The sequence below is a fragment of the Alligator mississippiensis genome, chromosome 4, assembly GCF_030867095.1.
Source record: "Alligator mississippiensis isolate rAllMis1 chromosome 4, rAllMis1, whole genome shotgun sequence".
NCBI classification, from domain to species: domain Eukaryota; kingdom Metazoa; phylum Chordata; order Crocodylia; family Alligatoridae; genus Alligator; species Alligator mississippiensis.
The window spans coordinates 235,430,802-235,444,587 of NC_081827.1; the positions used below are offsets into that span (position 1 = coordinate 235,430,802).

The following is a 13,786-nucleotide window of genomic DNA, read 5'->3' on the forward strand; positions in this document are numbered from 1 at the left end:
TTTATACTCAAAGAACTTAAATGACAAACTCCTTGTCTAGCTCAGTTCATGTACCACAACTGTTGAGTTAATTATGTAGGGAATAGGTGATAAGAAAGCCAATTACAAGCATAGAAATCTCTCTCTAGGTTAGATAATATCATAATGAATGCTAGACACAACAGAGTGTATGGTGTACTGCTTCTGTTAAGTCTATCGTTGTTAGTTAGACAAGATGATTTTGTTTGATTTTAAACTTTTGTACTGGGCAGTGAGCTCAGTTCACAGGGTCGTAATGGTAATAGCTATCCCTTATGAAAAGCATCTGTTTAATTGAATAAAAAAACCTTGAAAATGAGCCAATACCTTTTCATAGAACTGTAAACCAGACTTCAGGATTTGATACTTAAAAGTATTTTCTATTAAATTATATGGGTTTTTAGTTCAAATTCTATAGAACTCCATCAATTTAATCTCAATTAAATAGCATATGTCTTTTCCATAAGGGATCAAATACTGATTACTAGCTGATATTTAACACATTATTTGAATATATTTATGCCAGCTCTCTACTATAAATTATTAAAGAACTCTATAAATTATGAATCATCACTCTATTTTTTTGCCAAATCCCATTTCCAATATTTTAGGACCCTGTACTTGTTATACTCTAAGTGTTGAATCAGGATGTGAAAACTAAATATTCTGCATTAATTTTTGCTCCCATGAAGTCAGAAGCAAAACTCTCATTGACTTCAATATGGCTAGGGAGCTGGACTAGGTGACCTCATGAGGTGTCTTCCAGCCATACTTTTCTATGATTCTAGAGTTTCACCACATGTCTTTAAAGGATCCATTGACATCAGGTGTAATGCTTTGGACTATGTAGCTATAATTCAAATCCTGTTTAAGTGGTTCAGCGACAAACAGTATTGGAGCCCAGTTGCTTTTTGGTACCCTATGTTAAAAAATGGTGGTCTCTATCCAGTTCCTACAGAACATGTCCATCTGATAAAACTTATACTATTGAATAGTTGGACACTTTGTTCATGAGGGAAGCATCAATACAGAGGCACAAGACTAAGAATGTATACAGACAGCCAATTCACCTCCGGAGGTAAAAGTCCTCGAGGTAAAATCCGGAATCCATTAGCAGAACTGCATGAGTAACCTTTTAGTCCCCTCGCTCTGTCTATTTTATGGACAGCAATGACCATTCAAACTATCTCTGAAGCTTATATAGCTTCCATTACCATTCACATACATTAATGTATTCATCCTCACAACACCTCTGCAAGACAGGCAGGTGCTATAACACTCATTTTACATAACAGGAAACTGAAGTACAAAAAGATCAAATCCACAAAAGGATTTAAGCATCTAGCTGTACCTATGGGAACTAAAGTCCGCAACTAAACCCTTGTTCTGTGCATAATCAGAACCACCTAAGTGTTGTCAGCACTGAGGAGCTAGGTGCCTAACACATTGCTTAGTTTGTTTGGAACTTATGCATCTCTGATTTGGTTAGTCTATAACAGGGGTGGGCAAAATACGGCCCACAGGCCAGATCTGACCCACCAAGCACTTTTATCCAACATGTGGAACCCCACAATGAATTGCACCCTGCCCAATGCTTCCACCCACAAGAGTGGAAGCAAGTCACCCATGTGGACACACAGTACCAAACATACCCTATTGCACCATAATCCCACCCTTGTGGGAAGAAGGGCGCAGCCCAGCCAGCACGCAGCTTTGGGGCAGGGCTGCTGCTGCCGCAGCCCCCAGGGACCTGCTCCACTTCCCAGGTTTCCTGCTGGCTCCAGGCTGCCGGTAGGGAAGAGACGGGACTGGGGGTGGGGCTGGCAGCAACACAGAGCCCATGCCAGGGAGGGCAGCAGCAGCGCGGACTGCAGCTGAGAAGCGTGTGGGTATGAGGGAACACAGGGGCTGTAGGTACCCCCCCACACATACTTCCCCCCATACTCCCTCCATGGCATGAAGCTCCAGCAGGTGATGGCAGCAGCAGTAGGTGGGGTGCTCAGGGTGCAGGTGCCTGGCAGGGCATGGCTTTAGCCAGCTCTGCACATTGCAGCTAGGGGCGTAGCCTCCATTGGGCCGTCTGCATCACTGGCACTCCCCGCACTAGCACACAGCCCCTGCACTCACCGGGCATTAAGGGAAGCCCCACATGCTGGAGCCAGCTGCCTTCCCTGCCTGGGCTGCATGGCAGGGGAGGGAAGCCCCAGGTTCGTTCCCCTGGGGGGCAGGGAAGGCAGCCAGCTCCAGCGCTTGGGGCTTCCCTCCTGGCCCAGAAAGTGCAAGGGCTGCACATGCATGGCAGGAAGTACCAGTGATACAGATGGCCCAGTGGATGCTGTGCCCCTTGCTATGATGTGCAGCTCTGGCTGGAGCCATACCCTGCCAGGCACCTGTGCCCGAGTGCTCCACCTGCTACTCCTGTGCCATGGGGGAGTGTTGGAGTCCCCACACCCCGCACCTGCCCTCACAACCCACAAACCCCACACCCTGCCCCCACAACCCCCACATATACATGACCCCCTAACATACCCTATGTCCCTCACACACACCACCTGACCCCCTCACAAGCCCCCCCACAAACCCACACCCTACCACATACACATATCCCATTCACACCCCACCATATACACCCACACACTCCATATACCCCCACACCCCACCACACACACACACACACCCCTGCCCACACCCCCAGTATATACAAGACTAAGAATTTCTTTTTGAGTTATTATGCAATCCCCGCTATATACAGTATGCAAATACAAATCATGACAAAAATATTTTTGTAATAAAATTAAAATATGTTACAGAAGGTGTTTGACTTTTAGTGTATGATTTGTTTTTTTTCTGGTTCTAAGATGGCAACCCCTTCCCTCCCCCCCTCCAAAGGAGCATTTCTGGGGGACAAGGGGAGGGAATTCCAGTGTCAAAGATTAGGGGTGTAGGGGTAGGACTTCCATCCCAAGATGGTGACAAGGGTGCGGAGCAACCATCAAGGGGCGCAGCTATCCACGCAGCACTCAACAGCTTCCCAAAACTCATTAAGTGTTCCTCTACCCAAAATAATTGTCCGCCCCGGTATATAAGGTGCATATCTACCTTGCCTTCCACCTGATTTGATTCTAACATAACTAACTACTTCTTTCTGCTCATAAACTTTCAACTTTCAAGCTGGATCCACATACACACAACACACACAACATAAAGTTAGTGGGGTGTGGAGGACAATCTATTAGCCAGTAGCCCAGTGGGTAGAGAATTCACTTATCAAGAAGGGCAGAGACATAGGTCAAGATTCTCTCCTCTGCCTGAGAGGATTTAAACCTGCATATCCCACCTCTGAAATTAATGCTCTAAACACCATGTTCTGAAATGCTTTATGGTCTCGCAGAAAGTGTGGTAGAGCGGGAAAATACAGGGTTCCCAAAACACAGTCAAATTATTTCTTCCAAAAACCTCAAATTCATCCAATAATGATTTAAGCACCCATCTTCCCTCCTACAACTTGAACCCCTCTTTAATTTCTAATTAAACAAACTTCCACCAACTCTATTTTGTGATGAAGGTAACACACAGGCAAATTGACAATAGATTTTAAAGTACCTTGGCCTGTGATTCTTCTTCCAGCATAGTCTTATTCTTTGTCATCTTTATTCTGTGGGCTTGGGATAGGAGTGTCACTCAGGAAGATATAAGAACCTGTAGATAGAAAGACATAGTGGGAACGCAGGAAAATATGTATTGCAAAGAGAAATACAACCAATATTTGCAAAGTGATGCCAGATTAGGTTAGTCACAACCACAGTTTGCACACAAAACCCCATCTGGTTTCAACGTACATGTGTGTCTGAAGAAGGAATATGTATGTTTGAAAGTAAACAGCGTGGGGACAACTGTTTAATATCTTTTATCAAGCTCAGTGTTCATGTACATTTTAGATAGTCTCGCCCAGGGACCCCCAAACATAGCCCTTTCAACATGCCAGGTGGATCTGCAGCAGATGCCCTGTACAGAAGGCAGCTGTGCAAGAGCCTCACTCACTGTGACAGCGGTGACAGACTTTGCCCAGGATGGAAACCGCGTCAGTTATATCAGAGCCGAGCCAGTCAAAAGCAGTGATCTCTTCTGGAGGGCTTACACACCAAAGGATGTAAAGGTTGGTTATTAAATTAACTTGGGGAAAAAATGGCAAACTTAAGCAGAAGTTTTGCTGAGAGGAGATGGAAAAGTACAACAAAAATCTTTCACATTTGGGGATAATTGTTAGCAGAGTAAGTCAGCACAGTGACCTAATGTGCCAAAAAAATAACACGCAGAGCATTTTGTTTTAGCAGACTTGTGTTGTGTTTGGTTACTAGTCAGCAAATCAGCAGGACCAACAGCTGGATAATACTTGTAATCACACTTGAATGTACGTGCCTTAAGAGCAGGGAAAGCCTGTTTGGGGACTGAACGTTTCTTTACAAAGAGGCGAGGAAAACAACATCCAGGAGAAGGAGATATGCTGTGGAACAGAGAACAGGAAAGAAAAGCTGCCCCGCAAGGAAACTTACTTCCATTGGTTAAGCTTTCCCAGCTATGCTTCACAACAAAGCTAATTCAGGTGATAGAGAGTCACTTAGTAATTAGAGAAGGACACAGAGAGTCGGGTCTCCTGTGTTCAATTTTCAACTCTGCCAATAACTCATTGTGAGACCTCTGATGATACACTTAACCACTCTGTGTCTCTGTTTATCCATGTATAAAATGGGCATAATAAAAATAATTAGAATTTATGAGCCAACCCTGCTTGTTTTATTTGCATTTACTTCAAAAGCCCTTTTCAAGTGACTGAGGCAAAGAGGACTTAGCCTAATGTTTGTGCAGTTCCTTGAGATTTGTAGAAGAGAGCTGTGATAGAAGTGTACAGTAATGTTTCCACATGATGGAAGGAAAGGACCACTGCGCCAGAACGCACATGTCAGTTGGCTAAAAAACACAAACTGTAAACAGCTGCAAAGCCCGAATAAAAAGATATCAATGCCTCTCGTGCCACAAATGCCCAAAATTATGGCCATGACTAAAGGTGGTAAAAATTGTGCTTCTTTTTTGTAGACCACGTCTGTTCGCTTTATGGGGGGAAAGTACGGGCAGTTTAGACCTGCCTGAACTCCAGCTGTCCCAAGCCAATTTTCCAAGGACTGCAGGGGCCCAATCCTGCATGGCCAAATAATTCCCGTGCAGGAACCCCAGGGTTTTCCCATTTTGCAGAGGCACGCCCCGAGTTGATAACCCAAGTTGTCTCATAGGATTGAGCCCCTGAAGCCCTAGGATTGGCAGAGGCCTGAACCAGAAAGACCAATGAAGTGGATCAGTTGTGCTGGGACACAACCCAGCACAGCTGATCCCACTCCAAGGAGCTGGCAAATCCAATATATTTTCAGTACAAGCAAAGACACCTCTAATTAAATATCTGGTTCTCATTTTTGGTCAAAACTTATCTCCAGACTTTGAGGACAACATGTATTCTTCTTTCGGTTACACAGGCTTTAAATAGTGTCACATCAGTGACTTTGGGGGAGTTACACTGATATAAATTAGATCAAAATTAGGTCCAAAGGAATGGTACCTAAAAAGTACAACACACATGCATCTATTTTCTTGCCTCCCATATGTAATCTTACCTTAAATATTTTAAGTATTTTTCTTACATTTGTAATTGCAGCTAGTTCAATGCGATGCAATCAAGTCTCTATTAATTTTTGATGGTATTAATGCTTTTATTAAAACATGATAATCGAGAAAATGTAAAGTCCAATTCCCTATTTTAATAATAAATTGCATTTGATCCCAGTTAAGCAAGGTTGATCCTTGAGAAGAATAAGGAAACCACTTTACTTGTAATGTAATGTACAATAGCTCCTCAAAGCACAGCTGAGAAAAAAAAAAAAATCAGTGCAATGTATTAATATCAAAATAGTCTTTGGTACTGCAGTAATCCTTGTATATTGTACTGAACAATTTGATAAAATCAACGCGTGAAAAGATGGATGCATTCACTAACTTGCAGCAGCAGGGTCACTGCATTCTCCATACTGATGAAGTAATTATGAAAAAAAAAGAAAAGAAAAGAAAAAGCCTAGGGGAAAAGTTGGGGTGCATGTGGGGGGATGTTAGTTGGGATGTGGTGGTAGCACCTTTCAGTCTCATATGCAGTGAGGATGGTTCTAGCAACCCTGGAGTCAAGGGATACTCAGTTGATAGCTTGGAATCAGTGGGAAGTTACTCTGTCATTTCAGAGTAACTGATCTCAGAATTTGGTCTATAATCTGCCTGGGAAATAAATTAATCACTGGAACTACATACCATAAAATTTAAGGTCACACCTGCGGACAGTTAGTGGCTCCTAAAATATGCTAATGATCCTTAATTATAGCATACCTTATGCCACACGTCCGACTTTGAAATTAGTGCAATTTAATGAGTGTTCTAAACTCTTGCTAATCTCAGTGAAGGCTCTGCTTCTCCATGGACAAATTTAACAGGAAAACCGTCTCTTTTTACCAAACAGAAAAGAGAATGGCAGTCCATTAACTTAGGTGAAAATGATAATACCTTCAACTCCCAGACTGTAGATAGTTACACTCAGTTGTTTGGAAAGGAATCCTATTCTGTACCAATTCTGCATTATGTTTTATAAGTTAGGTTTCAGTTTGTACTTGACACATGAATGCTGCCCCTAATGTTTTGTGAAGGAAAATAATGAAGAAAAACTGCTGCATAGATTGCATTTATTACCTATTTCATTTTAACCAGGTCACAGTTCAAGACCTCCCAACAGGGAACTGCTACTCTTTCACTGATCCACATGTTACCACATTTGATGGACGGTGAGTATTTTAACTTGAAATCATTTGGCTCAATTATGGCAGTTTTCACTTCCTGAATGCAGTATTTATTTGATTTTACATTACAATACCAAAGGATTGTTACAGTAATTTGCTTGTAGTGATAAATGCAGTGAATCTATAAAAGTCACATCTCTTTTCTAAATGTCTACATTCCTGTTAATGAAAGGATGCACCACTATGTATTTTGTAGCTATGGCACTTTAAAAACTGAGTAATTTTAAGAAAACATAGGGTCAAATTTTACAACCCTCAATTAAGCACAGCATACCTACTCATCTACCAGATGCACAGTTTCTTTTGCAAATCCTATAGGAGTGGGGATTCTTTGATGACTACATCAGATGTCACTCCAGAGGTCTAGTATCCTATCTGCCAGTCCCAGCTACAAGTACTACAAGCTGTGTAGGTTTGAATGCACTCCAGTCAGAACACAATCTTTGAAAATGCAAGCCATGCAGCATCAAAGGTAGAAGGCTTTTTCATCTGGGTTCATGGGAAAAAAATAGAGGCACTCTTAAGGATCCTCCATACACACATGCTCATGGATAGCTAGAATTATTTAAACCCTGCATTTTTATATTAGTTTAGAAACTTATGTGCACAGTGTATTTTTCTAATACTCCTCGTCCCTATCTTTTAAGCACTTAAGCCCAGAAACTGTTATTTTCCATGTGAAAATAAGCAAAAAATGGCCATCCAACTTTTCTTTAAATCTCAAAATCAAATTTATTTTTGAGCTTAGAATGAGAATGAGAAATGTACTCGCAAAAGACAATTTTTGGAAACTCATAAACCACAGAGAATTAGAACACGAGTACTTCTCAGCAATATACTACAACATTATAATGCAAGCTCAGCGGATCCTAGAGTGAGAGGGTGTGATAGGGGGCTGTCACAAGGCCGGTCCAATCATTGGCCCACCCACCTGTCTAGGGCAGTCTGCATACCTGCTTCATCTGCCATGCCTTTGATGTAACTTTGGAAGTAGTTGTTTACAAGGTGGAAGGCTGCTCATTTACTGCCCAATGCCAATGGCATAATACACGGCTCCATGCCATCCCTACACCATGTCCCATGCCTCACAAAAGGCATCAGTAAATGGCTCTAGCCTCACATTGCGCCTCAGTGTATGCTTGCCCGATATTCAGACCCCACCTGGATCCCTCCTCCTCAGGCGATCTAATCTCCTCCGTCATTCTGGGCTGGAAAACTCCCTAAGCCCTTTTCTTTCTCAGCAGTGGTCCCCTCCAGGACCTTTGGCCACACGGGCCCTGGCCTCTCCTTTAGGCCAGTCGGAACTCAAGGCCCCTGGCTCTGGCCATCCCTCATGGTTCTTCACCTGGTCTGGTCCTGGCCCCAACATGGGCCAGTCAAGGTTACTCTGGGTGTTATTGAGCCGCTCACTCTCCCATATGGTCCACCTTCTTGGACCCTTCCAAGCACAGCCCACTTGATCACTAAGGCCAGTCTATGCACAGTCCTTCAGGCCCACCCATATGAACCCTACTCTACGTGGCCTACTGCTTTCTCACCCACCCCCTCACTGGGGCTACTAGGCATTTTGTCCGTTGGGCCTCAGGTGTTTGATGACATGCCTGGACCCCTTGTCTGTCTCCTCTATGGGGTAACCCACCAGGTCATGGAGGCTGAGACTATACAGCACCCCATACTTGCCTTTCACTAAGAAGGCACTTGTGTGGCATTTCCTGAGCACCACCCCAACCCAGGCAGCCCCACCACATCATCCAACCCTAACAGGGTGTAGTTTTAGGTCATTCCCCAAAACCAGGAACCTCCTCCATCCTCATAGTTTCTACCCTTAACCTCCAAGTGTTCTGGGACCAGCAGTACTCTGGCCAGAAGTTGTTCACCCTTTGGCTCCCCAGTTGCAACTGCCAGCTCAGCTCTGAGGGCCTGCTTTTATACTAAGGCTGCCCAACTCGATCCTCAAATCCAGGAGCCCTCTTATGGTCATGTGACTGCCTCATAAAGCCTACTCACACCTGCTTGCTGCTCCACAGCCTGCTCAAACCTCTTAAAGTGGCAGGCACCAAAGGTAACTTGCCACTGAGGGGCTATAATAAATTACTGTTATGTTATTCAATAATCCATGAATTAAATTAATGCTATTAAGCCAGCTTTTACTCCAAGTTACACTTATGCAATTCCATTATTGATTGCAAGGAGGGATATTTCAGAGAATGTTTACAAATAATTGATTTTATGTAACCATCTTTGAGTTCATGGCAACTAAAAAGGAATATCCATATGTAGCAGGACCTCAGAAGCACAGATTTTTTAAATGAAAAAGGCCCTATCCCTCCCAGCTACCACAAAATTGTCCAGTCTGTCTTTAAATTGTCTTTCCAATAATCAAGTTATTTCACTAATATATTTTGTTCTTAGGAAATTCTTCTTAATATTCAGCCAAGTGTCCTACCCTTAATTTCATGATCCTGTTATACCTAATTTTATTCCCCTTTATTATTGTAAATAATTTCTGTCTTTTGAATGCACCTGCTTCTCTATTAGCCATCAATGATGCAAGATTTCTATTTACATATTCAGCTGTGTTAATATTTAAAATGATAATACATGTGATGAACAATGTCTAATGTGATGCAGTATTTAAAGAAGAAGAGAGCAATCCTTGTTTGTCCCTTGATAGATAATGGCGTACACTTGACAGGTACATGGTAAGGCTAAGTTAAGACCCTCTTGTTCATAAAAAGAACACGTGAGACTGAAGATGTGCAGCAAGGAAAACACTATGCTCTAAACAGTGAGTGGGCAGACAGCTCAGGGCAAGAAAAGTACACAAAAGTGCATTACAAAAAATAATGCAGCATCAGAAGGAAAGTCAAGGGCTGTGTCAGAAGGGATTACACACCACTGGCAGTGAAAACAGGGAGGGAGGATGACTTAATATAGGCAAATTGTTAGGTAATAGAAAACAGCAGGCTGACAGGATGAATGAGGCAGCAGAACAACAGCTTTTGGAGACCACAAGAGCTGTGGCGATTTGAAGCGGTCACTAAACATGAGCAGCTAGGCCAAGAAGATTTCACAGAAGGAACAGTAAGGTTGAAAACTACTGAAAACTACTGTGCCCACCCCACATGGAAAAACACTGGCATACATAATGAATGTATATAGCACACACAAGTAAATTCTAAAAGAGGGGCAAGCAAAGTGTGGCCCACAGGCCAGATTGGGCCTATGGTGGACTCCATTTCCCAGCAGCCCCTGCTTGTGTAGCTGCAGCCAGTTTCCAGGCAGATCCCAGGAGTGGCAGAGCCGTGACAGCATGGGACCAGTGTTTCCATGGAGATTGGCCCCAGCAGTGCTGGCAAGGTGCATGGCTGGGTGGGGAGCAGCTATGGGGCTGGGATCTTGCCATGGTGACAGCATGGTCCAGAGCTGGGGCAGAGCCGCAATCTACAAATTGCAGCTCTGCCCTGGCTCTGAACCATGTTGTCAATGCTGCAAGATCCCAGCCCCAAAGCATCTCCCCACCCTGCCATGCACCCTGCCAGTGCTGCTGGGGCCGGTCTCTGTAGAAACCTCGGCCCCATGCTGTTAGGGCTCTGCTCCTTGGAGGGTCTCCATGAAAACAGACTGCAGCAACGCAGGCAGGGGATGCTGGGAAATGGAATTCGGCCTCCAACTGGATCCATCATTTTGCCCACCCCATCCTAGAAGACCAAAGAGGATGTCAGCAAAGGGTCAGACCAGGAATCATTACTACAGCAGTTGTAACCTCAATTAATTCTGACAAAATGATGTTTCTGGTTGAAAAGCTCTTCTGTTTTCAACTCTGGTGAATAACGTGTTTTTTTCTTTATTATTATTTTATGATTGCTTACTTCTTTTTGTAATAAACTTCTACAGGTGAGTAATAGCTACTCAGTAATTTGTAATCTGATGAATTTACCATATTTCACCTCATATAATGTTCTGTGACACTATGAATTATCTACTTTATTCCTTGCATGATAATTTGTTCTCTCTGTACACCTTTTTGTAGATATATTTGTACAGAAGCATTTACTTTAAAATTCTTGTATTCCTTTGACAAAGAAAGTGACTAATAAGCAGAAAAAGCAACATATTTTGAAGTACAAGATCTACTTTATTGGTGTATGTTGATATATAGAATTGCAATAGCATTAGTTACTCTGGCCAATGCTTTTATTAAAAAAATACTCTAAAAGAACTATTCCTTTTATAGCAAAATGTCTTTTAAGTGAAACAAATAGGAAAGCCTGGCATAGAGAAAGTATAGGCTTCATTATTACTTATGATGCATTATAAGTACAAAAGCCTTTCTCGTGCTAAATTGTAGATTCCCAAAAATGAATGATTGGTTTCTGCTGAACAGCTAACTCTTTTATGGTAATATCAAAAAAGTATACAACTGTTTGGGATAATTTATATATAATTAATCTCATTTTGCATTTTACCTTGAAAAGAAGATTTTGGACCTCTTACATTAAATTTATGTGGATGCACTGGGTAACAGTACAGCTCTGTCCTAATGCCTATAATAGGATGATCCCAAGTGGTGGATAGTGGAATGACCTTCAGGGAAGGCTAGCTGTAAAATACGCTGGGGAAACCCTGATGAATAAGCAGTGGCAGACCAAGCAGTGTCAACACCACTAGATGGTGAGGACAGCAGATGACAATGCTTTGCCTCCTGAAAAGCCACATATATCCTTTGAAAGTGCTGTGACAGGCTGAGTACAGATCAACACTATAATAAGCCTGCCCAGCCCCCAGCCATGGATCTACAAGTCCTCAGTGGTGGAGAAGGCAGAAGATGTTAGACTCAACAGCTGCAAAGGTGGATGAAAGCTGCAGCAGAATGATATTCCCAATTGTCTTGGTCTCCTTGCCATTGGATCAAGGTCTCATTCTGTCAAGAGCCATATGGAAGCTTCTCCATGATAAAGAAGTCACACACAGGTGTCTTCCATGAAAACAGCTATTCCAGCACATTCCTCAAACCCTTTGGTGACCAGATAATGGTGACAAGCAGCCATGTGCTGGGAACAACACCAGTGGTGAGAGGCATCCAATGCTGGGAACAAGATAAACCTCTTTACATGGCCTTTGACTTCATGAAAGCTTTTGACTGCCAGCCAAAAAGTATTGTGGAGGATCTTTCTGAAGTATGGATGCCTACCAAAATTTGTCACTATCCTCTGCCTGCTCTGTGATGGTATACAAGTGGTGGTTTTCAGTAATGGATCTATCACAGATCCCTTTGAGATTAAAATGGGAATCAAGCAAGGCTGTGTCATTACTCCAACATTCTCCTCAATATTCCTTGCTGCAATGCTACATCTCACCACCAACAAGCCTGAGTGGAGCTAAACTACCAAATGGATAGTAAGCTGTTTAATCTCAGCCAACTCCAAGCCAAAACCAAGACCACCCTGACCTCAATCACTGAGCTCCTGTACACTGATGATACTCTAGCGTGAGCTTACTCGGAAACAGACCTTCAGGCAATTGTTGACATCTTTAGTGAGGCATACAAGAAAATGGGACTGACATTTAACATTCAGAAGACTAAGGTTCTCTACCAACAAGGTCCTAATGAACAGTTCCCAGCTCGGGCAATCCAGATCCACAGTGAGACTCTGGAGAACACTATTTCCCATACCTTGGAAGCCATCTCTTGCAGAAGGCTGACATTGACAAAGAAATCCAACATCTCCTCAAATGTGCAAGTACAGCATTTGGATACCTGAAGAAAGAGGTATATGAAGATCACAAAATCTGATCCAAAACCAAGTTCATGGTTTATCAAGCAGTCATGATCCCCACCTTGGTCTACAGCTCTGAGACATGGACAATGTATAGGAGACATCTAAAGCTGTTGGAGAAGTACCATCAGCACTACTTGCAGATGATCTTCTGAATCCAGTGGGAAAACAGACATGGCAACATTAACATCCTCCTGCAAGCAAACACCATGAGTATTAAGGTGATGATCATCCAACATCAACTTTATTGGGCCTGCCATGTCATCTGGATGTCCAACTCCAGACTCTCAAAGCAAGTTTTATTCTCCTAGCTCAGTCAAGGTGTATGCTTAGGAGGAGAGCAGATAAAGCACTTCAGGGAGATCCTCAAGGCCAAGTTAAGAAAAAAAAAATACAACATCAATGTCAACTCATGGGAAACTATCGCCTGACAACCCCAAATGGAGGAAGAGTCTGTTGCAGGGAACTTTTCAACCAGAAAATCATTTTGTAGAATTATTGCAGGTTACAACTGTTATAATAATGATCCAAAGCAGTAATGATTCCTGGTCTGACCCTTTGCTGTCATCCTTTTTGGCCTTATAGGACAGGGATGGGTAAAATGGTGGATCCAGCTGGCAGCCAGCCTCCATCTCCCAGTAGCCCCTGCCTGTATCGCTGCGGCCAGTTTCCATGGAAATCCCAGGAGCAGAACAGGCATGACAGTGCAGGGCCAGTGTTTCCATGGGGACCAGCCCCAGCAACACTGGCAGGGCATGCAGCTGGGCAGGGAGCTGCTCTGAGGCTGGGATGTTGCAGCATTGACAGCATGAAACCTCATGCCAACAACAGGAGATGGAAAAGTGGAAGCAGCAGAAAGAGCATGTTGTGGATCAAATCAAGAATCCAGCACTGACCGCGCACCCCACACAGAAACACATCTGATCTGCAGTAGAATTTGCTGATCACAGATAGGCCTCATTAGCCAGATAAGGCAATCACTGAAGAAAATCATCCTCGACTGTGAGGGACTGCCGAAGAAGAAGAAGTATCAGAACTGACTAGGAGAGAATGTCATCACTTTGTACAATGATAAAATGACTGGACTTATGTAGGGAAGTAAGC

The 13,786-nt window shown here is 43.2% G+C and overlaps 1 protein-coding gene across 6 annotated transcripts in view; it reads left to right on the top strand.

The window, feature by feature from the left end:
- LOC102563004 (von Willebrand factor D and EGF domain-containing protein) overlaps positions 1-13,786 on the top strand; it is a 323,208-nt gene that overhangs the window by 130,662 nt on the left and 178,760 nt on the right. For all 6 annotated transcript variants that reach the window (XM_059727409.1, XM_059727412.1, XM_059727411.1 and 3 more), the window contains 2 exons: positions 3,957-4,174; positions 6,814-6,887. In XM_059727409.1, coding sequence (XP_059583392.1) covers positions 3,957-4,174; positions 6,814-6,887 — 292 coding nt within the window. The remainder of the gene's footprint in view (positions 1-3,956; positions 4,175-6,813; positions 6,888-13,786) is intronic.